Source organism: Carassius carassius, chromosome 48 (assembly GCF_963082965.1).
Source record: "Carassius carassius chromosome 48, fCarCar2.1, whole genome shotgun sequence".
In the NCBI taxonomy this organism is placed as follows: Eukaryota; Metazoa; Chordata; class Actinopteri; order Cypriniformes; family Cyprinidae; genus Carassius; species Carassius carassius.
The window spans coordinates 7,522,579-7,547,467 of NC_081802.1; the positions used below are offsets into that span (position 1 = coordinate 7,522,579).

At 38.8% G+C, this 24,889-nt stretch overlaps 2 protein-coding genes and 1 pseudogene across 2 annotated transcripts; all 3 read left to right on the forward strand.

Moving 5' to 3' along the window:
• Window positions 1-2,629: 2,629 nt before the first annotated feature.
• On the forward strand, window positions 2,630-12,428 carry LOC132131619 (amine sulfotransferase-like). The gene is made up of 6 exons (XM_059543680.1): window positions 2,630-2,795; window positions 2,997-3,199; window positions 3,279-3,405; window positions 11,532-11,626; window positions 11,748-11,928; window positions 12,179-12,428. Exons 1-6 carry the CDS (start codon window positions 2,630-2,632, stop codon window positions 12,304-12,306), a joined length of 900 nt encoding a protein of 299 aa, XP_059399663.1. The 3' UTR covers window positions 12,307-12,428.
• A 2,005-nt stretch (window positions 12,429-14,433) lies between these two features.
• LOC132131562 (amine sulfotransferase-like) lies at window positions 14,434-16,531 on the forward strand. The gene is made up of 6 exons (XM_059543619.1): window positions 14,434-14,649; window positions 14,837-15,039; window positions 15,112-15,238; window positions 15,724-15,818; window positions 15,918-16,098; window positions 16,351-16,531. Exons 1-6 carry the CDS (start codon window positions 14,484-14,486, stop codon window positions 16,476-16,478), a joined length of 900 nt encoding a protein of 299 aa, XP_059399602.1. The 5' UTR covers window positions 14,434-14,483; the 3' UTR covers window positions 16,479-16,531.
• A 742-nt stretch (window positions 16,532-17,273) lies between these two features.
• LOC132131374 (ribosomal RNA processing protein 36 homolog) lies at window positions 17,274-19,244 on the forward strand (annotated as a pseudogene).
• The last annotated feature ends 5,645 nt before the right edge of the window (window positions 19,245-24,889 follow it).

Sequence of the window (24,889 nt, forward strand, 5' to 3'; positions counted from 1 at the left end):
ATTATTTTCTCTTCATAAAAATTTTCAAAAAAATAAGAAAGTAAAAAGTTCAGCCAAAATGAAAATAGCATTTAATTTAAGTAAAGTACGTCGATGTCTTGAAACTCAGGTCAGGAAGCAGACAAACTGGCTAAACTGACCGTCTGCTAGCTGCCTCACGTCACAGAGGTCAGTTAATTCTCAGCACATAGAAACTCTTTAACCTAGATAAAGAGTATATAGTCACACTATAGAGACTGTGTCTGTTCCCCAAACTAGAAAATACAAAAAATATAGGTACAACAATTTAATTGAGGTTCAACAAATAAAAAACAGATGCAATACGGATAAACAAATGATAAAGCTTGGCTTATTGCATATCAGATCGCTTTCTACGAAAACACTTTTTGTTAATATGATCACTGATCATAATCTAGATGTGCTCTGTTTGACAGAAACCTTGCTACAACCTGATGATTACATTATTTTAAATGAGTCCACCCCCCTAAGATTACTGTTATAAACATGAGCCACGTCTAAAAGGCAAAGGGGGAGGTGTTGCTTCAATTTATAACAATGTTTTCAGGATTTCTCAGAGGGCAGGCTTCAAGTATAAATCGTTTGAAGTAATGGTGCTTCATAAAACATTATCCAGGGAAACAAATGTTAATGATAAATCCCCCTCTACAAAAAAAAGCACTCAGAGGTGCAGACCTAGGATTAGTTATGTCAGTAGAAATAAAATCTGAATTCAGATCTTCAGGTAGTGTAAGAGAAGTTTGCTAACCCTGGTCCTTTTGCATGTTCATCTCTCCAAAGAAAGCATTAGGTGACCCATGAGAAACATGCTTGACAAACCTGAGCATCTGCGTTTAAACCCAGGCTCCACACTCGACCACACGTTTACAAAGTGTGATGGTGTTCGGCTACTCATATACAATAATTATGTGTTGTTTATTAAAAAAATACCTCAGAAAGCAACATGGTCCACGAGTGAACTGTTGGAATGACTCAGATGGAATCACAAACCGATTCAGGAGTAACTAATTGACTCAAAAGTGCGATTCTCCTTGGATCAGGTATCACTAGTTCTAATTCTAAATGGACAAAAAATACAGGATACACAAAGTCACGACTGAAGTATTAATAGTAAAATGTCCATTTTTTTCAAAGACTTTATCTGAGATACTGTACGCCAATGTGTCACCGAGACAGATATAGTTTTTTAAATATCTAATGATTTGTTTATGTTCCAAGTCCTACAGTTTGAAACTCAATATTTTGACTGGAAAAGATGATAGACATTTATGTAGTCAAGTAGCAGGTTATTTGTAACTCTAAGGAGAGCAGTCTCATTACTACGATACAGTCTAAATCCTGACTGGAAATCCTAACATATACCATTTTTCTCTAAGAAGGAATATAATTGTGAGGATACCACCTTCTCTAGTATCTTGGACAGAAAAGGGAGATTCGAGATTGGTCTATAATTAACTAGTTCTTTGGGGTCAAGTTGTGGTTTTTTGAGGCTTAATAACAGCCAGTTTGAAGGTTTTGGGAACATATCCTAATGACAATGAGGAATTATTAATAATCAGAAAAGAATCTATGACTTCTGGAAGCACCTCTTTTAGGAGCTTAGATGGTATAGGGTCTAAAAGAGAAGAAAAGTAATCGGATCTAGCAGTTTTTAATGCTTTTCTGTAGGATAGGTTACTTTCCCGCCAAGCAATACAAGATACCTCAAACTAAGGCTGCATAATTTCCACATTACATCAATTCCATGTGACAGTATTAAATCTAGAGTATGATTTCGACAATGAGTAGGTCCTGAAACGTGTTGTCTAACCCCAATAGTGTTCAGAATGTCTATAAATGCTGATCCCAATGCATCTTTTTCATTATCAACATGGATATTAAAATCACCAACTATTAAAACTTTATCTGCAGCCAGAACTAACTTGGATATAAAATCATATAAAAACTAAAGTCTGTATGGTGCCCTGGTGGCCTGTATACAGTAGCCAGTACAAACATCACAGGGGATTTATCATTAACATTTGTTTCTCTGGATAATGTTATATGAAGCACCATTAATTCAAACGAGTTAACGAGTTATACACATCTAGATTATGATCAGTGATCATATTATTTACAAAAAGTGTTTTCGTAGAAAGGGATCCCTTAAGTTGGTTTGGACGTTTTTTTGTATTTTCTAGTTCGGGGGCAGACATAGTCTCTATAGTGTGACTATAGACTCTTTATCTAGGTTAAAGAGTTTCTATGTGCTGAGAACTAACTGACCTCTATGACATGAGGCAGCTAGCAGACGGTCAGTTTAGCCAGTTTGTCTGCTTCCTGACCTGGGCCCCAGTTAGTCAAGTATAAACTCTAAGACTATTTGCCATATTTCTAGAGAGAAGAGCGGGACCACCCCAGGAGGGATCAAGACCATCTCTTTTCAACTGGTCAGGTCTGCCCCAAAAGCTCGTCCAATTGTCTATGAAACCTATGTTATTCTGCGGGCACTGCAATTAATAAATAACACTGACTATTGAGTAACAGCTATTTCTTGCCGTGGATATATCAAGGTCTTGTTCACCATTTACAGTCTTTAGTGTTGCTGATTTGGTTCACTAAGAACTCAAACATGGCTCAGCAGGAATACAAAATGCTTAGTGACAAAATGTTCACTTACAAAGGAACAGTCTTTACTTTGGCAGAAAATCGTGATCTTACTCCTGAATATATTGACAGTTTAGCGAATTTTGAAACAAAGGATGATGATGTCTTTGTTGTTACCTTCCCCAAATCTGGTAAGTGCGATGTTAGGATATATCTATGAAATGTCTATTTAAAAAAACTTCTGTAGTCAAATTTTTTAATGTACCTTGACTTTGCCACTAAAGTCAAACTAGCGGAAGAGTGTGAATGATACTGACAATAATGACACAATGTTTACCATTATTCAATCAAGCCCCTAGTATTTTATGCTGGACTCTATGTCACTCTTTCAGGTACGGTATGGACCCAACGGATCATGACGTTAATATATGCTGAAGATTTCCCGGAAAAAGCCAATCAACTGACATACCAGCAGATGCCTTGGTTAGAGTACAAAGAAAAGGGGGAAAAATGCATCACACGTCCATCTCCAAGACTCTACTGTTCTCATTTAGTCCAGCCGCTGATGCCCAAAATGCTCCAAAGAAAAGGAAAAGTGTGTATATGTTAATCAATCGATTAATAAACTTCTAATATGTCATGATAGTTTTTAACATGTCTCTCTTTGCTGTCAGGTCATATATGTCATGAGGAACCCGAAAGATGTTATGGTGTCATATTTCCATTTTTCCAAAAACATGAAACACCTGGTTTCATCTGACAACTTCGATGAGATGCTGGAAAAATTCTTTACAGGATGCAGTAAGAGCTAAAATCAATAGGCCTATATATCCTTTTGTCTGTGTGTGTGTTATATTAAACACTTTATACTAATTAAAAAAAATGCATAAAAATAATGTTTAAGAACAGGAAAAAGTAGTATACTTCAAGTTTATTTTACTAAGTATACTTAAGTAAAGTTCAAGTATATTTTAAAGTATACTTTTATGTAGCAAGTATACAAATATCAGTGTTCTAGTAGTATACTTGTAAGTTTACTGTTTCAGTACTCCTTGGGACTAAATTGGCCCACTTTCTAGTATATAAAAGTATACAGTACTTTTAAGTATACTCTAAGTTTCAAGAATTTTTTTTTTATTCGTCTCATACAAAATTATATATAGCATACATAACCAGCAGTTAAATGTGAGTCAGGTCCGCTCCATGCGCAGTGCAATTAAGTATTAAGTATAACAGTAGTAAACTTTGAGCACACAAGTAGTTCACCTCTATGAACTGCAATTATACTAAAGTGAACTTAAAGGTATACTGATAGTTTACTAATTAAATACTTTGTACACTTTGAAGTATAGTCTCAGTAAACTACAGTACTAGTTTAGTAGTTTTATACTGCAAGTATACTCATAAGTTTTCTTTAAGTTAACTTTACATCATACTTTTAAGTATACTACTTATACTACGTCCCTTTTTAGGTTTGAATTTGTATATATTTTGTTGTATGAATATCTGAACATACAAAACATCCAAAGAAAGAACAGGGTATCTGCTTGTAAACAAAAAAAAATTATTCTAGCTTCATGCATTCTTTTTTTAAACACTTGTACGTTTCATAAAAAAAAGAAATTACATTTTGAACAAAAAGCTGAAAAAAGAACATGAATTGGATTCAGAATGATAATCAAAACGTAGATGGAGTCGATCAACACCCCAAAGCTTGACTGTTATTATTGCCTCTTCATCGGTCGACATTTTATTCCATAACATTACAGTTTTGATGCTGTTTCATGTCAGATAATCGTGTTACATGTGTAAGTATCTGGTGTTTCTTCTTCACTTGTGTTTTTTTGGAAATTCTGTGCAAAAGATGTGTACTAGCGACCTCTACCGTATAATAATGAAAACACAAATTCTAGGAGTATGGCTCAAATATATTTTGACTTTTTGTAAGCGTAAGTCAAGTATACTTAAATGTAATTTTAATTATATTTCTGAGGAGTACATAAAGCCCATTTCTGAGAAGTACATAAAAAGTACACTAAAAGTATACTTTCCTATTTTAAGTTTAAAAGAAGTATACTAATAGCCCACTTTAATAAACTTATTTTTTCGTAAGGGTATATAAAGTAGTTAGAAGAAACTACTAAAGAAGATTCAAACTTAAAACTGTATTTATTAATGTCTACAGATAAATCCAAACAAAGGCAGGTAAGCAAACCACAACCACAACATGGAAAACACCAGACAAATGAACTGAACTAAACTGGAAGTATAAATGGGGTAGAACTAATCAGCTAATTAAAGAGACAACATAAGACACACAGTTTCTGCCAATCTCATGTTAATCTTGAGTACCTATAAAGCAGTATTCAACCCCAGCTCGATCCCAGGCTCCCTCATCTCCAGTATCAAGATCCACGAATAGAGAAAGCCATACTCATCGCAGATGTAGCAGCTGTCTTGGCATCTTATCTGATGGTTCTGAAACATTTCTGACCCTGGACCACAAAACCAGTCTTAAAGGGTTAGTTCACCCAGATAGCAAAATTATGTAATTAGTAACTTACCCTCATGTTGTTCCAAACCCGTAAGACCTCCGTTTATCTTTGGAACACAGTTTAAGATATTTTAGATTTAGTCCGAGAGCTCTCAGTCCCTCCATTGAAGCTGTGTGTACTTTATACTGTCCATGTCCAGAAAGGTAAGAAAAACATAATCAAAGTAGTCCATGTGACATCAGAGGGTCGGTTAGAATTTTTTGAAGCATCGAAAATACATTTTGGTCCAAAAATAGCAAAAACTACGACTTTATTCAGCATTGTCTTCTCTTCCGTGTCTGTTGTGAGAGAGAGAGTTCAAAACAAAGCAGTCTGGATATCCGGTTCGCGAACGAATCATTCGATGTAACCGGATCTTTTTGCAACATCATCACCCATGCTCATTCGCTTCTGAAAATACGTACCTGCTCTACAGGACTGGACTGGGACAAAAAATCGGCCCGGGCATTTTTGCCCAGACCGGCCCACTATATGATCATAAACACCACCCATCTTTGCATGCCCTTAATTATATGCATACCAACTCCTATTCATTAAAACCACTAATGCCATGTAATGAGTGAGTATAGGAACGAGTGAGAGTTAACAGATGAAATAAGTAAAAATTGTATATTTATGAATACAGTTGAACTATACTCCACAGCGGTGAATCCTAAAACAGGCTATAAGCGGCTCTGGCATAGCAATACCAGTGTTTCTTAAAGTATTTTTGTTAAAACTATGGTGGTGTGTCCTCGGTCCTTCTAGGGGGGTTCGGGGGCATGCCCCCGTGAGAAAATTTTGTGCATTTTAATGTTAAATTCATTAATCTGGTGCACTTTGAGAGTTCAAAATTAAAAGCTCCAACCCATAATCAGTGTGCAAATTAAACAAAGAAAAATTCAAACCTCTTTTAGTTACAGTGTCTATTTGCATTACACCTATACATAATAATAGTTATAATATTAATCCAATGACAGTAATAGCCATATTTTGTAAAACAAATGCACAAAAAAATAAAGGAAACTTTCTTAATTAGTTGTACCAATTTCTATACTTGAAAGAGATAAACACATAATCTTTTATTTTGACGCAAACTGCATCAAGCTTTTATTTTGGCGGAAAACATGGTTTACAAATGCCTCTTATTAAATTTCTAGTGAATTGCGGTAATCGTCAACTATGCAGATGTGTAAATAATATACACTCATGACATGGCCTAGGTGTTTTGAAAGTAGTTATGCTTACCGCAGGCTCTACACTTTCTCATCTCTCTCCTGATCCTCCGTCCTCACTATCATCATCTGGCACAGGAGCTGATGAAGGTCAGAAAACATATAATTTGACACAGTTTACAGTGTCTGCTTTAAGGGCCTGGTTCTATTTTTTCACGCTATTTATCTGCACATTCCTTGCGTTTCTTCTCCATCTTTTTTACAGATACACACTGACACTGCTGCCGCTCGCTCACTCGTTTAAAGTTGTGATTGGGCCAGCCCAGTGTCAATCAAGAAAAGATCCTAAGAAAAAACTAACACTGACTTTGACCAATGCATTACACCAGCACAAACCCAGTGCCGCCAATTAAGCAAAACAAAACAAAACGAATGGGCCGCCGAGGTACAAATTTTATGGGCCGTTAAAAAAAAAAAAAAAGTATGAGTATGAGTTATCGGCCCAAAAAGCACGTCGGCCCACCGGGCAAATGCCCGGTATGCCCAATGGCCAGTCCAGCCATGCTGCTCTATCCTAACCTACTTATCAGGAATCAACTTCTTCTACAAAATAACAACCGGCAACAACTGTCCATCCATTTTCCATTTGCATATTTCTATACTCATCAAAGATCTGCGAGAACAAGAACGTTCTCCTATCAATTAACAGCCTCCACTTACCACTGACCTACTCAGCCTCTGCATCTTATCACTACACTCGGGTTACCTAAATCCTGTTATTGATCAAACCTAAGAGTCCATGTTCTTGCTTGCATTCTTTGGCTTTCTAAGATGCTCTGAATTTGCTCAGACTTCATCCACCTTCAATCCGTTCATCCATCCCTTCATCTCCAACATCACCATCCAATTCCCAGACCTCCGCTGGTCATCACAAGCCTAACATTCGCAACAATCTCAATGACATACAATGGTTATGTGTGGCACCAACAGCCACACATGGCCAATACGATATCCCCATCCTGAGTCTCTCTGGGCCACCAACATCGGACACCCAGATCAACCTGTTATCATCCCTTCCCCTTTTCCCACCCTTCCCTTTCCCATTCATCCTGACAAGATTACTAACCTACATTCACAGTGTGGTGAGGTCCTTGCTAATGAATGATAATTGCCTGAAAATGAAAACGTGCCAATTGCAAACAAAACACCAAAATTTTATGCAGTTTTAGACCACATCTGCATGAAGCCAGAGCATTCCCAATCTTTTTTTTTCCTTGTACTAAAAAACAATTGAGAGATGTGGGGTGATGACATTATCATTTAACAAAATATACAGATTGGCTGTACATGCGAAAACGCACAGTAGTTGTTTTCAGATTTATCCAATCCAATTAAAAAAATTGCGGTTTCAGGCTCTCAAATCTTTCCCTCACAAACAAAAACACACTTCTCTTGATCTGCTCTGTTTGCTGTGTACACACACGCTTCGGGGAGAGGTGCCCATTAAAGTAATTTTGTTCTGGCTAAACATAGTTTTTAAAAACTTTTTAAAATTATTTGAACGCGGAAGGAGTGTATTTGGCACAGAAATACTCAATCACGCATCCAACTTGTTTTTTGAAACTTTGGCCATGATTAGCAGTTACCCTTTAAAGTAACTAGAAACTAGATCAGCCAACAGACAAGTAAAAAACGTCTCAGGTTACGAATGTAACCATGGTTCCCTGAGAGGGAAAGAGACACTGGGTCCTCTGAGGGGACACTATGGGGAACACCTCGTCGTGACCCGTGTCTGAAGCATACTTTGAAAAACGCCAACGTGTTGGCCCGGCGACAGCCTCTGACGTCACTACCAGCGCGACTATAAATACGCGCCCATAGGACCCGTCACTTATCTTCTTCGTGAAGCTTGCGTCCGAAGTATGGCAGGGAGCTAGAGGACACAGTGTCTCGTTCTCTCTCAGGGAACCATGGTTACATTCGTAACCTGAGATGTTCCCTGTCAAGGGAACTTCGAACTGCGTCCTCTGAGGGGACACTATGGGGAACAGTATACCCACGCCGCCATGCTGAGGGGAGTGCAGGCCAGAATCATGGCAAACACTAAGTACCAACTCTACCATTTCACCGGCAGTCGCCCCTGGGACGGTTTGACGGCTGTCAATGACATTATCCCTTATGGCCAAAGGCCTAAGCTACATACCCAACTTACCTGTAGGGCCTTGGCCCGGGGTAGAGCTGAAGGCTTGGAATCACAAAAGATTCCTTTAATTACAGAGAGGCCTGGAGGGGCCTACTACCTGAAAAACCATGCTATTTAGTGGAAACGCACAGTATGTGGGAGCTAAACCTCCAGGGAGGCCTGGTGAGGCCTACTACCTGACAACCACAGTATGTGGGAGCTCACCTTCAGAGAGGCCTGGTGAAGCCTACTACCTGATAACCACAATATGTGGGAGTTCACCTACAGAGAGGCCTACTACCTGTTACCAGATAACCACCTTAAGTGGAAACTGAAAGTAATTTGGAACTCAACTCCAGGGAGGCCTGGTGAAGCCTACTAGCTGATAACCACAGTACGTCCACACAACCCCTCATGTTGAGGGAAGCGATGCTTGAGGTGTATAACATATACACACTGGTTGAATGAAGCCCATGGAACCCAGGGCTAATCATCTTAAGAAAGGGAAGGAAGCGGAGTGTGTAACCCCTACTGTACAGGATTTCAGAAAGTGCGCAAAATCTTGCGTGAACACTTACCACTTACGTGGATTTCAGAAAGTGCGCAGAGTCTTGCGTGCACACTTACCACTTACGTGGATTTCAGACAGTGTGCAAAGTGTTCATGTGCACACTGACCACCATGTGGTTTTGAGAAAGTACACAGGCTTAGCATGTGTACAGAAAGGTTCCTAAGCATCGCAGAGGCGCTGGATCGCACAGGAGAGGCAGGCTCCAACCCTCAAGCGAGGGGAGCATCACCTGAGGCAGTACATACAGAAGATTTCCATAACTACCACCTCCCCGGATGCGCCAAGCGGCCAGGCGGCCCCTCAGGGTGACCTGGCCGGACATCCATGAAATTCCCTGCAGTGCTGTGCCAGTTCTGACGATCAGCCAGGCTCCCTGGGAGGGGGTGTGGGATGGACAACCGCAGAGCGCTTGCTTCCCACGTGCGGGTCTCACTCCGCGGTGGGTGTCGCGCCCCGGGGGGGCGGAACCCACGCAGCACGGCCGCCTGCCGAAAGCCTATGATCTTGGCCACCTAATACCAGAGCACTGTAAAGGAAACTCACAGAGTTTGTTAGTAGACATATAACCACCAGCAACATAACACCCATAAGCAGATAAAGAAAGGGTTACATACTCACCCACCCTCCTGTACTGGTGTCCCGCTTATGGGGCGCCCCCTTTTGGTCCGGACCATCAGTAAGGTGGTTACTATGAATATAGAACCACCAAAAACACCATAGGTCCAGGATAGGAGACTGTTATGTGAGAAACTTTCCACCTAACCTCGATCAGGTGGAGAGCTGGTGGCTACAGGGGAGATAGGCAGGGGAGAATAAAAACAGAAGTTAAAAACATCCAAAGGAAGTGAGTAACTCCTAGGTATCGCTCCGATCCGGACGAGGACGCTGCCTCATCTGAATCACATCCCACAGACCCTGCTTACCTCTTCGTGACCCGCGATTCCTCTTGCCCCTGCCCTTAGGCGGGGGAGGAGCGCGAGCCGCGACACTAGCCTTCTGCACAGAGGGACCCCTTTGTTGTTCGGATTTAAAGGCAGCTGAGCGTGCCCTTGCCTCCCTGAACTTTCCGACCACCATCTTGACGGAGGTACCGAAAAGCTCAGAAGGCGAGACCGGAGCATCAAGAAGAAACCCCCTTTCTTCCCTCCCGATGTCTGCCAGGTTCACCCACAGATGTCTCTCCGTTACCACCATGGCCGCCATAGACCTACCCATGGCGGAGGCGCCTGCTTGGTAGCCCGAAAATAGAGGTCTGTGGTGCGGCGCAGCTCGGCTACCTGGTCAGCTGAAAGGCCCTCGCCTGTATCCAGGTCCTTCAGCAGGTCAGCCTGGTAAGCCTGAAGCACTGCCATTGTATGCAACGAGGCCACAGCCTGACCTGCTGCTGCGTATGATTTACCATTTAAGCTGGCAAAGAGGGAGATTTAAGAGGGGATGTTTCCCCCACAGAGAGATAGCCAGCCAGTGTCTCTTCTACAGGGGGCATCCTCTCATAGCCGTTTTCGTGCATGCCCTTGATATTAGCATAACTCGTATGCTGAAACCATTGGATGCGAGAGGAAAATGGCCTCTTCCATTCCTTTTCGACTTCAGCATGTAAGTCAGGCAAGAATGGAAGGCTCACCTGGGCTGGAGGGCTATGGTCAGACAAATAACGCTCATCGAGGCGACCTCGCGACATTACCTTTCTGGCACGCTTCCATGGCAAGTCTAATTTTGCCGTGGCGTGATCCTTAACCTCTAACAGCTCCTCATACGCAGGGCAGGAGGATTGAGAAGGCTCAGCCTCAGCTTCTTCGCCACTCTCAGACATCTCCTGCTATTTCTGGGTAGAACCCAACAGAGCACTAACTTCAGTATCATAATGGGTTAATGACAACGCATCTTCCTCCTGAAGTTCACTCTCGTTTGCCGCCGGAGAGTGTGAAAGGAAAAGTCCCTCTACACTCCTCAGCGAGATCCACCTGTGATCCCCAAGAGCTCATCCTCCTCCGTGCCTCGGCAACGGCGGGTCCTGAGCCGCGGGAACCAGATGGCTGTCCCTCTTTCCTCGAAAAGAGAGACAAGTGAGAGCGGAGCTTTTTCACAGAAAAATGCTCGCAGTGCACGCAGATTGCCCCCAGGTGTCAAATAACGCTGACATGGATGCACACACTGTTAAAACGCCTTGCTAGTGGATGCCATGATAACAATATTAAATAGCTCTTACCGTTTCGGTTGTTTCTCAGATGCACGCTTCAAACAAAACGGTCAATGAAGACGAAGAAGATAAGTGACGGGTCCTACGGGTATTTATAGTCTTGCTGGTAGTGACATCAGAGGCTGTCCCCGGTCAACACGTTGGCGTTTTTCAAAGTATGCTTCAGACACGGGTCACGATGAGGTGTTCCCCATAGTGTCCCCTCAGAGGACGCAGTTCGAAGTTCCCTTGACAGGGAAACACTAATGTTGTTTCTGGTTTGTAGTGCTTGGTGGCTGTTGGTTTGATCACGTCAAAGGATGGATCACAAATAAAGACAAATACAACATCCTGATCCTTACTTATGAAGAAATTATCAAGGTAAGACTGGTTTGGCTTATGACCCTTTGAGCTTTCCATCAAACTTTTTTTGGAGTTATTGTATTTCTCTTTGGATACACAGTGCATGAATATCTCTATGAAATCTACACATTTTTATCAGGACCTGAGATCAGTCGTTGTGAAAATCTGTGAGTTTGTGGGAAAGAGTCTGTCAGACACAGCGATTGATAAAGTGGTTGAAACAGCCACGTTCAAGCATATGAAGAAAGATCCCTTGGCCAACTATGAATTCCTTCATCAGACGATCACAGACCATCCAAAGGGACTTTTTTTGCGCAAAGGTCAGACAAAAATGAAAAATTATGAGTTGGTAATTTAAGCATTTTCATATTTCTAAGCATTATTAATTTCCCTTCATGTCTCAATCAGGCCTGTGGACAATCAAATCATTATTAATGCAACGTCTCTTCTAGGAGTGACAGAAGACTTTTCAAATAAATCATTCTTTAAAAGTTCATTATTAAATGTGATAAGTGTGACAGCTGCAGTGGGAAAATGTTATATTAATGTTTTCAACCTGCTATTTTATAGGAATAGTTGGAGACTGGAAGAACTCTTTAACCGTGGCTCAGAATGAATATTTTGACCACGTCTACCAGGAAAGAATGAAGGACACACCTCTTAACATGATCTGGGACATCTCAGAATTGCAGGGATGAAAACTCAAGCCGTGACATCCATTTTACAAATTAATAAAGAAATAACACTATCACGATAATAACAAAAAAGGCATAATATATGAATGGATGTGTTGGCTACTCGACCATATCAAAACTGACAACAGTCAAACAATGATGACTGTATAACTGGCCTTCTGAGCTTTAATACGTTCCGAAAATAATAGAGAAAAATAAATACATGTTAAAGTAAATTTCAGCGGTCATGGGGTGTGAAATTTAAAAGTACAACTATTTCAAGTCAGTTTTTGACTTTTTTCTTTACTTCAGCCTCTTGTCGGTTTTGCATCACTCATTCAAAAGAAAAATCTTTTCATTAAAATGAAATATGAAAATCAGTTTTGAAATGAACTGTGACTTTCCACTTTTCAAAATAAAATTGCAATTGATTTAATCAAAATGGGTTGTGAATCTTGTTTCATTAAAGGTCCCGTTCTTCATGATCCCATGTTTTAAGCTTTAGTTAGTGTGTAATGTTGTTGTTAGAGTATAAATATTATCTGTACAATTCTAAAGCTCAAAGTTCAATGCCAAGCGGGATATTTTATTTAACAGAATTTGCAAAAACCGCCCCGTTTGGACTACATCCCTCTAGTTCCTGCAGTAATGACCTCACTAAAACAGTTTTTGGACTAACCTCCGCCCACATGAATACACAAAAGGGGGGGCGTGGTCTTGTTACGCTCCGACGGAGAAGAGGAAGAGCTGCGTTTGTGTTTGTCGCCATGTTGTCGAAACGCTGTTATTTTCATCTCAGAGTCCAATCATCTTTGTTTGGCCTTCCCAGGGACGCTGTACTTGGAGATTAATGGTTACAATTTATGTTTAACTCGGTTCCTGAAAATTATAATCCACATGTAAAACTATATGCAGCACATTTTGCTGAGGTCAGCTTGCTGAGGATAGCTTCCTCAATCTTAATCAGTTTAATGCAGGATTCGCACAAAGATTATTCTTGAAAGATGGAGCAGTTCCCTTTTTGTCTGGAGAAGGCGTTGTTTATGGACTACAACCGGTAAGTGTATTTTATTATTTAAGTTGGTGCGTTTAACAGTTTCTGTAACTTATTACACAAAGGGCAACGCTGTTTAGCTCTTTTATGTTAGGGCTGTGCAAAAAAATCGAATTTGATTTTCATGCGCATCTCGTCAGTAAAAACGCTCCTGTGATTATAAGTACATCTCCAGCACATTCTCCTGCCCACTTGCTTCTCAAAACTAGCCCAATTACATTTCCAGGAGGGCCGCGTGCGCTCAGCTGCTGTCGAATCACAACACAGGAACCGCTGGCACAATCAGAACTTGTTACGTATTTCTGAAGGAAGGACTTTATAGAACAAGGAAGTCATCAGCCCGTTTTTATGACAGTGAAAACAGCGGTATACAGATAGGTGAATTGTGTGAAAAATACTGTGTTTTTTTACACGCGAAACATGAACACATGTTATATTGCACACTGTAAACACAATCAAAGCTTCAAAAAAGCACGAAAAAAAACGGGACCTTTAAGACATTTGTTTTTTATTGCTAAAACTGAAACATCACTCAGAACATCCCGTTCCTTCTGCTTAATGATTGACTACTGTACATCACATGGTGAAAGGGTCGAAGCAGGCCACAGGGTCTGTGCAGAAGACTCGTCTGGTTCTCGTGGTCATTTCTAGTGTGAAAAGAACACCAATGTGAACTTTTTAAAAGCATTATAGTTTGCGGATTAAAATAATTTAACTAAATGGAATTAAAATGCTAGAAATAATAATAATAAAATCAAGAACTGAAATCAATTGTTCTCCCTTTGTTTTTATTTCAGAGCATGCAGTGGGCCTTTGAATATTGTGTTCTACAACAGGGGCAATTAAAATCACTGATCTAGAATATTATTAAAAATATAAAGATGGACCACATGTCCAGTGCATTGCATGTGCATTACACCATGTCTTCGCATTCATATTTGTGATTTCATTGACCTTCTGAACTTTACTACTGCATTTATTATATGAAATGATAATATAAGGTTGACAGCCAAAGTCCAAAGGTCGGCCATGAATTACACAAAAAGAAAAAACACTTTATATAACTATTGTGTAACAGCTCTCAGTGATATCTCGCCCTGCATAAATCAAGGTCTTCTTCGCTATTTACACTTTTTACTAGTCAAACATGGCTCAGCAGGAATACAAAATGCTTAGTGACAAAATGTTCACATACAAAGGAACGGTCATGAATCTCGGAGACAATTATGATCTCACTCCTGAATATATTGACAGTTTGTTGGATTTTGAAACAAAGGACGATGATGTCTTTGTTGTTACCTTCCCCAAATCCGGTAAGTCCGATGTTAGGCTGTATTTATGAGATTTCTATTATGTCTGTAGTCCAACTTTCAGCATACTTTTACTTTGCCACAGTTTAAGCTAACAGAACAGTGTGAACTTTGCATTACCACATACATGTTTAAAGTTATATACCAAAAATTCAATCAAGTCCAACTGGACTCTATGTCACTCGCTCAGGTTCGGTATGGACCCAACGGATCATGACATTAATATACGCTGACGATTTTCCAGACAAAGCCAACCAAATCACATATTACCAGATGCCCTGGCTAGAGTATCGAATAACGGGGAGAGATTACAACACACGTCCATCTCCAAGACTCTTCTGTTCTCATTTACTCCAGCCGCTGATGCCCAAAATGCTGCAAAGAAAAGGAAAAGTGTGTATTTGTTCATCAATCAATGGCTTGATGTCATGCACAGTTTTTTTATACATCTGTCTTTGCTGTCAGGTCATATATGTCATGAGAAACCCTAAAGATGTCATGGTGTCATATTTCCATTTTTCCAACAACATGGCAAGCCTGGATTCATCTGAGAGCTTCGATGAGATGCTGGAAAAATTCTTCACAGGATGCAGTAAGAGCTAAAACATTATAACCTAGGCCTATATATAATTTTATATATATAATGGATGAAATAGCTGATTTTTTTTATTTTTTTATGGACTGGTAATATTGACAGTGTTGGACACTGGACAGGTTAAGAATGACTCTTGAGGTACCATGACCAGTTTAAGTCAGACAACAGCAAGGTGCCAAGACAGTTGTGGTGTGAGCTGCTACTATCAATGAGCAAGATGGGCCTTTCAGAGTAGGAGATGGAGTTAAAATAAACTGTTGTTTTATTCTATTCCACAACACTTCAGCTCGTGGTTCTTATTAAGTAAGGGGCATGTTTCAGAATTCTTTACCTTAGCAAAGTATCTGAGAACCTTCTGAAGGTATTTCTGAAGATGAGTTTGCAGTTCTGGAAAATAGTAAAAAGTCTTTTGCAGATTTTACAATTTGCCTTTTCTTCTCAGCCTGTTTTTGGTGGCTATGCTGCCTGTTTCTGGTTTGTAGTGCTTGGTGGCTGTTGGTTTGACCACATTAAAGGATGGATCACAAATAAAGACAAATACAACATCCTGATCCTTACTTATGAAGAAATGATCAAGGTGAGACTTGTTTGTCTTATGACCCTTTGAGCTTTCCATCAAACTTTCTTTGGAGTTACTGTATATGAATATTTGTATGAAATGTGCAAATTTTATCAGGACCTTAGATCCGTCATTGTGAAAATCTGTGAGTTTGTGGGAAAGAATCTGTCAGACGCAGCGATCGATAAAGTGGTGGAAACAGCCACGTTCAAGCACATGAAGAAAGATCCCTTGGCCAACTATGAATCCCTTTCTCTGACTGACACAGACTGTCCAAAAGGACCTTTTTTACGCAAAGGTCAGACAAAAGTGAAAATTATGAGTTGGTAATTTAAGCATTTTCATATTTCTAAGCATTATTAATTTCCCTTCATGTCTCAATCAGGCCTGTGGACAATCTAATCATTTTCAATGCAACGTCTCTTCTAGGAGTGACAAGACTTTTCAAATAAATCATTATTTAAAAGTTCAATAATAAATGTGATAAGTGTGACATATCAGCTGCAGTGGGAAAATTTTATATTAATGTTTTCAACCTGCTGTATTACAGGAACAGTTGGGGACTGGAAGAACTCTTTAACCGTGGCTCAGAATGAATATTTTGACCACGTCTATCAGGAAAGAATGAAGGACACACCTCTTAACATGATCTGGGACATCTCAGAATTGCAAGGATGAAAACTCAAGCCGTGAAATCCATTTTACAAACTAATAAAGATAAAGCACTATCAAAATAATAAAGGGAAGGCATAATGTGTGAATGGATGTGTTGGCTACACAACCATCTCAAAACTGACAACAGATAACTTGACGGAGGTTAAAGGGCTATTTTGAACATAATGAATTTACAGTTTGTAAATTTTAGCCTATTTTATATTTGGTCAATGTAATCATTTTTTACATTTATGTTGAAATATTAAACAAACAAACGAATGAATCATTGGCTACTAATGTAAATCTCAAAATTAAAAGTCATTATTCCCAAAATATAAAGTGTAACTCCCATCTCATTATTGTTTTGAAAGACTTAGAAATACGTTTATAGTTTTAAATTAAAGGACTTCGTTTGGAAAGTCGCTTTGGAAACTGAAATTAGAATTAAATCTTAACATAATATTACATTTAATTTCAAAATACTGCTTTATTATTATTAGTGGTGCTTATCCGGATTAGTATGGATGAATTTACAAAGCTATCGTATTAAATAAAATAAACAGAAATATAAAAATGTCCCACAATTATTTAAACAAATTATAAATATACTAGGACTTTTATTGTGACAGGAGCGTTGTGACGCGCATGCGCTGTTCTCAAACTTCCACATGAGATTGTGAAGCTCGCTTCTCTCAAACATTCATCTTCGCTAGTTCTGTGACATAATGATTTTTAACATTAATTGTTCTTTGCGTTAAGTGGCACTACATTACATTTTCAATAAACATGTCGTGTTAATATTTTCCACATTATATCTGCATGTTTGTCTGTAAGTGTCCGGATAAAAACACCACCACAGTAAGTAACTTACGAGCATTTCATAAAAATACTAACAAACTGCCACTTTTCATATAGATCTTACTGTAGTTATGATTTTCATATTGTCATGTAGAAATCTATCATTTGAAACTATAACTTTGTACTTGACACAACCATATTAAGACCTAACTTATTCATTTAAATTGTTTATTTAGCATTCATTTCAATAATCTTTAACTGACTGAAATGTAACATCAGAGTTCAGATGATGAAGAGGACGTTTTAGAGATGGTGAGAAACCTAGCTTTACTTAGTAAAGAGCACGAGGCAAACTTCAACGGAGGATGAGGAGGAATTGAGAGATGAAGATGTATCTGCAGAGGAAGATGAAGCACCTGAAGAGGATGATATGGATGATGAAGATGAGTCAGGAATGATGAAGATGAAGCAGATAGTAACCTTGAAGATTATGGAGTCTGCAATGTACAATCACACACAGAAGGAAACCTTTAAAAAGGTAAGATCAGAAACTAATGTAACCCTGGCAATGGTTTCATTATTTAAGTTGTTAATTGGGAATATATAATTGCTGACGCTGTTAAAAAGAGCCATGTTACATTTACTTTCTTGTCTTTGTTTTTGTACAGAATTATCAACCATGTCCTTTGAGGAAATCATGAGGCTACAGCATAAAGTTGGAACAAAAACATACAATAAAATAGCTAATGGTGACAAAAATCCTTGGGGAAAAAAATAAGCCCATAGAACAATTAAATAAACAAAGGTACCTGTTGTGTTTAGTATTATTTATATTGATTAATTATTCTAGGATATATTCATATTGCTTTTATACACTTTTTTTCCATTAATTGTAGTTATATTAAAATGACTGAATTATTGTTAAATTAATATAAACAAACCATTTTTGTAATTTGGTCATGTGCTTGTGGCATTATTATTCATATTTTTATTTAGCCTATTGTAATTTTACTATTTTTACCAAGTTTTTAAATCTAATATTTATATTTTATTTAATTAAAGCTCAACTTCATTTATTGAAAATTACTTTTATTTTATAAAGTGTTTTTTTTTTTTAATATGGGGGGGGGGGGCTCATAGTTCAGTGGTGCCTGGGGCAGAAGGGGGGGGGGGGGCAAGTTCAGGAGGGAGTTCAGCTTCCAGCTTTTATAATATTTTTTAATAACTATATCAACATTTACCTTCTCAACTAGGTTTTTAAACATTTTTAACCAACTTTGATCACTGTAGTGATGCATTGTACAAAAATATAAGCAATTATGTGAGCTAAAGTTATTTTGTCTAGCTGTGTGTATGTTTTGTCTAATCACTGTATGTTTTTCAGACCTCAAAAGATGTCTGCAAAGAAACGCGTGCCTTTGAAAACTTGAAAAACTTTTTCAGATTTCAAGGGACCCTCCCTTTGATGACCTCTCAGGAGAATACAAACCTGAACTGTTTTATAAGACATACAAATTCATTAATGACATCCAAGAAAAGGAAACAAAGGTCTGTGAAAATCTAAAATGCAGAGGCGGATCTATGGGGTGGCAAAGGGTGGCAGCTGCCAACCCTGGGATACAGTCTTGCCACCCCATCCATTTATAAATAAGATAAGATTTTTAAAGTATATTTTATGTCCATAGCCTACACGTTGAAAGCCAAGGAGACCCGCACCAAACTCCTCTCAAACAGAAATCGCAGATTTAGAATCCCCTCCCCCTCACAGTCACAATGGTTTCACCCATCAGCAGCACGGCAGCGACCTCCGCGAAATTTCAACAGTCAGTCTGGGCAGGCTGCACAGTGCATCTGTCCGCAGTACGCAGTGTCTCGGAGAAGAGAGGTTGATAAGCAGTTAGTTAACCCTGCAACAACCACATTGTTACGTTATTTACATCCGCAATACTTTGTTGTCTCATCAAATTTTTCTGTGATTGTCAGGTCAGATAAGGGTTTAACGTTAGTCTAGCTCACTGATTACACAGAGAAAGGGTCCACAATTCACAAATTAAGACCCACACCATCCAAAAACCCAGCTATGCCTCTGATTTGACTCCGACTGCGTATAATGTAGTTTAGAGAACAAAACACATTCAATGAAAACCGTAGCATTTTAAATTATGAATAATATCCATGGCCCCCCTCCTGAAACCTCATGCCACACCAGGAAAAAAATCTCTAGATCCGCCACTACTAAAATGCCTTACATTTGTATGCATTATGCCTACTGTTGTTTGTTTCAGATTGAGAAAGAAAATCAGAAAAGCCAAATCAGACACTAAAAAGGAAGAACTGAAAGCCTTGCTTAAATAGAATGGTACGTTTAAAATATACCACCACTTTAATAACTCCAAGAAAGCTATATAAAACATCATTACAGTTGTGATCATCTTAATATCGTTGCTTATGATTTATTCTATATCTAATCTCTCTCTCTGTGTGTGTGTGTGTGTGTGTGTGTGTGTGTGTGTGTGTGTGTGTGTGTGTGTGTGTGTGTGTGTGTGTGTGTATACAGTACAACAGGAAAACCAGCAGAGGGCTCAACAGAGGCAAGAGCATGAGAGAGAAAAGGAACTTAATTTCAAGCAGAAACAGAGAGAGCTGGTTGCCCAGGGGCACAAACCTTTCTACCTAAAGAAATGAAAATCTGTCTTTCTTTTTATACCGTTCCTTGACTTTTTCAATTTTTGAAATATATTTATAGAACATGTAGATTAGATGTTTCTTTTGGAGAACATATGTGACCCTGGGCCACAAAACCAGTCTTAAGTGTCAGTTTTTCATCTGAAAGCTGAATAAATAAGCTTTCCATTGATGTATGGTTTATTAGGATCGGACAATATTTGGCTGAGATATTTACTATTTCTATTAGGATCCGACAATATTTTGCTGAGATATTAACTATTTGAAAATCTTTAATCTGAGGGTGCAAAAAAATTTAAAAACTGAGAAAATCGCCTTTAAAGTTGTCCAAATGAAGCTCTTAGCAATGCATATTACCAGGGGCGTCGGACTGGGGGGGTAAAGGGTACCGAGTACCCAGGGCCCGAGGCAGGGGGGGGGGCCCTTAGAAGTCAGTTTTCTATACATACATATACATGCACTAACATTTGTATAGCATTTATGTACAACTAAAAAAGTTCCTGTGCAAAACTAAACTTGTAGTTAGGCGCTGGTTTGGTATAAAAAAAGTCATTTTCATGCTGTGCAGGGCCCCACACCCCTCTCGAATCAATGCAAATGGTACGACCCGCAGGTCAGGTGCTTCTGCTGCGGACCCGCGGTGATTGAATCAGTTGATGAGACAGGAGCTGGAGTGAGCCGTGAAGAGTCATGTCTCTCCTTAAGAAAGGAAAATCAGGGGCTCAAAAACGAAAGGAGAAGCAGAATAAAGAGAGAAGGGCAAATGAGGGCAAGCAGTTGCTCACAATTTTTTTTGAAAAGAGAGGTGAGCTCCAAATGCATCATCAAGCATTGACATTGTTTTAACATAAATATCTACTCCCGGTAGAATAGCATACATTTATGTTTGCATTTATGAATAATATACCAATACTTTATAGTATCACACCCTTCATAGCGAGCAAACAATGTTTCTGATTATTACATGGCTTGGCTGAATTCCAATGTAGAATGCGGTCTGTTATTTCTTGATAACAGACCACTGCGAAGTATAACAGACCGTTGCCATGAAAAACAGCGCGTTGCTATGGACGCGGAACGGACTATTTTCTTTGGCGGAAGCAATACAATCGTTTTTAAATCAATAAACTCCTTTTTAAATCAATAATTCGTGGCAAATTATTTATTTATTTTGTGGGTAGCCATGTAATAAGCTGGATAATGTATAGAGAGGCGGTCGTTATAGCGAATAACAACCCCGACAGGCTGAACAGGACCCCGACACGAAGCGGAGGATAATGTAATCTAACGTTATACATTATCCCTTACGTAAATAACAGGGAGTGAGAAGCAGACGGAGCTCAACACACTGCCACTCCAGGCAGCTGCCTAAACGCTTGTCTCCTCTTCTGCTGCAGTTCTCCCCACTCTCAGAGTCAGAAGTTTACATGAAAACACTGTATATTTCCCTCCATTGTCAAAATCTAACACCCGCGAAAACACAGATCGTTAGCGCCTATTTTACCGCATTGTTATGCAAATTAGCTCGCACACGCTCTTACATTAAGTACAGGATTGTTCTCAGTATAATAATGCACATCTTAATGATTGAAAAATGACTTATTTTAAAACATAATTCAAAGACTGAATGTCTAGTTTGGCGGTTAGTTTACCCTGTGATTCTATAGTCTAGTCTGCATTTATTTTAAACAGACAAATAATCATCAATTATCTTGTACTTAGCCTACACTTTAAAAAAAAGGTATTGTGACAATAAAGGATATTTTAGCAACCATTTGAAGCCATATATTTCAGTTTCAGAGTCAGACCCTGCAGCAGCAGGCCCCTCATCATGGCTAGGTGAAAGCAGTGACAGTGAGGTGGATGTGAGTGTGACAGTGAGACAAGGTGAGCTTTTTAACACTTAGTAATTAGTAATTAAGTGTTAAGAGGAAATAAGCAAAATTAGTACATTGTTATTGTACACATTTAAACTTTAAAGTGTAATTACTAATTACAGTTTAAAGTTTACAGTTTAAAGTTTAAATGTGTACAGTAACAATGTACCCATTTTGCTTATTTCCTCTTGTAGCAGAGGCAGAAATAGAAGATGAGGTTGATATTCATATAAGTGATCAGAGGGAAAGTGAAGAATGTGATGAAGGTAGTCAGGAGCAGGAGGACAGAGCTGAAGAGGAAAGAGAAGAGAATGAGAGACTTAGGGATACTGGAGAGGGATTGTCAGAGGACCCAGGATTATGGCCAACAACTCTTACTGATAAGCACAGGAAAACTATTGTTCAAATGCTAGCAAAAAACTGGACTTTAAAGACCTGATCAGCAAATTTGCGCATGCAAAGACCCGTCAATGGGCATTTAGTAAAAACTGACATTATTTAGTTTGTGTTTCAGACCAAAGTTTTTCTCATTTGGTATGGTCATTTTCAGAACTGCTTTACAGTATATTTGATTTAGTCCAGGTTTGGACCTGCTAGACCTTTTGTCATCTCAGTAAGTAGTACTTTCGACAATAAAACAAAAATATATTAATCAGAGTGTGGCCTATTTTGTTTACATTTTAAGTGTTTTTATGGTAAAAATGCAATACCTTACCCATTGGTATCACTATGGTATTGGGGGCCCAGCAAGATGGTTTGTACCCAGGGCCCAAAATTTGGTGCTACGCCCCTGCATATTACTAATCAAAAGTAAGATTTTAATATATTTTCAGTTGGAAATTTACAAAATATCTTCATGGAACATTATCTTTACTTAATATTCTAATGATTTTCGGCAAAAAAAAAAAAATGGAGCTGGAATTGGCTCAGAAGTCAATTGAGCCGAAAAAGAGCGGGAAGCTGGAGAACTTCTTGAGTAGGAAGAGGAAACGTAATGCCACCAAAGATCGCAAAAAGTTGCCCGATCAGCACAAGAATTTGCCATATGTGACCCCGGTCTTGAGTCCCTGGAATATATTTTTAGCAATAGCCAAAAAAAACATTGTATGGGTTAAAATTATAGATTTTTCTTTTTTGCCAAAAATCATTAGGATATTAAGTAAAGATAATGTTCCATGAAGATATTTTGTAAATTTACAACCGAAAATATATTAAAATCTTACTTTTGATTAGTAATATGCATTGCTAAGAGCTTCATTTGGACAACTTTAAAGGCGATTTCCTCAGTATATTCTCAATAGATTTTTTTTTGCCCCCTCAGATTCCAGATTTTCAAATAGTTGTATCTCGGCCTATGGTCAAAATATGGACCAATCATGGCTCATCTGTGGCACCTTGAGTTAATTATTTGTCTTATTATGACTTAATGCAAAAGGACATCTGCTGAAATGTAAATCATGCTGGACTGTGATGTTAAAAGAGGACTTGGTGTAATTTGAGGTGTATATTTCATCTACATTTGCACAGATATGGATTAAGATGTGTTTTGTTAACAGGTTTGACTTAAGATGTTTTTCTTAAATATCCAATGTGTTTTGTTGTTTAATTATGTTTTAAACATTTTCTTAAGTTCCCCAAATTTATTCTGACATTCTTTCATTTTACCACTAGATGGAGCTACTTATTCTTTAAATAATGATTCCTTTTTTTTGTCTCAAATCACAGTTCCAAACCAGCAAAAATTAATTTGCAGAAAAATCAACTATCTGAACCGTCACTGTGACGTTAATCCAATTTTTTGACCTCAAGGGCACTAGACATAAACCCGTTTCATACAGACATCCATCAACAGGATGAGTAAGCTCGCATTTGTATCTGCCCTCTCAAAATCCAAAAATATTTTCCTTTCCTCTAGATCATGACCTATTTAAACACGGCCTGTTTAGGCCGAGGTTGTTTGTGGTGAATCCACGGGGTTTCGAAGACGGGCATATCTTGAAATTGCCATGATTAAGACACAATTTTCAACAGCGTCATAGTTTAAACTTTTAATGTTCAGCTTTTTCTGGGTTTCCTTAGCCTTGCAATCCTAGAACAAACACCCCTTGGCTCAAGCCACACAAGGGTAAGGACCTTACTTAATCATTTAATTTGCATCATAGAGTAATGGATGGGACTATCATGGCTATATATCTTCCTAACTTGCTGGTCCTTGTGCACCTAGAGTCCATCACGTCCCTTAAGGGGGTGGATTTAATGCAGTCTGCAAATTTAAAGAAGGGATTGATTTTAAATCAGGACTCTACAGCAAAGACTTTCGTGTTTGAAACCATCCTCGCTTGAATACAGAACGGTGGATTAGTGGCCTTCCTTAACCTTTGGTTTTATGTCGGAGTCATTCCTCTGCAGTTAATTCCTTTTTTTGAGTCACCGGAGGCTTTTAGAAATCTTGTCTCAGGAATCTAAAGTACACAATCCCTTCCCCTTCATCCTAAATCTGTCTTGTTAAAGATGCAGTCGTATTTCCGGTATTAGAAAGAATCTGATGCTTCGGCTAAACAAAAGATTGTAGCATTTGTCATATGCTCTATGGCCACTGGGCCACCCAAAGGAGTAATTGCTGGAACACAAGGAGGGAACGGGGAATGCTAAACTGAGAACCATCATTCTTCATCCACGGGTTATTGCTAAGCCTTCATGCGGAGGGAAGTAACCCAAGGCAACCCGAGACTCCTTTCAGACAGTTGCAATGCACAACAGATTTGCATTTTATTACCAACTTGTCACTTTGTTGACATCTTCATATTTATGGATAGAAGAGTGGAATGAGTGGAGTGGGATTGGAAAACGAAAAAGACCAAAACAAAGAATACATTGATGCATGATTTTAGTGACATGCTCCTTTCAATTTTTGATAAACTTTTGTTGGTCCCGGAATAACATTCCAATTAAAGAAACAGTTGGTCCTCAACCTTGAATTATGGATTGATATGAATGGCGTGCATACACCTTAACATAATATTTTCCTCTATCACTAATTACAGTGTCTAATTGGATGATAGTAATATTGTCACA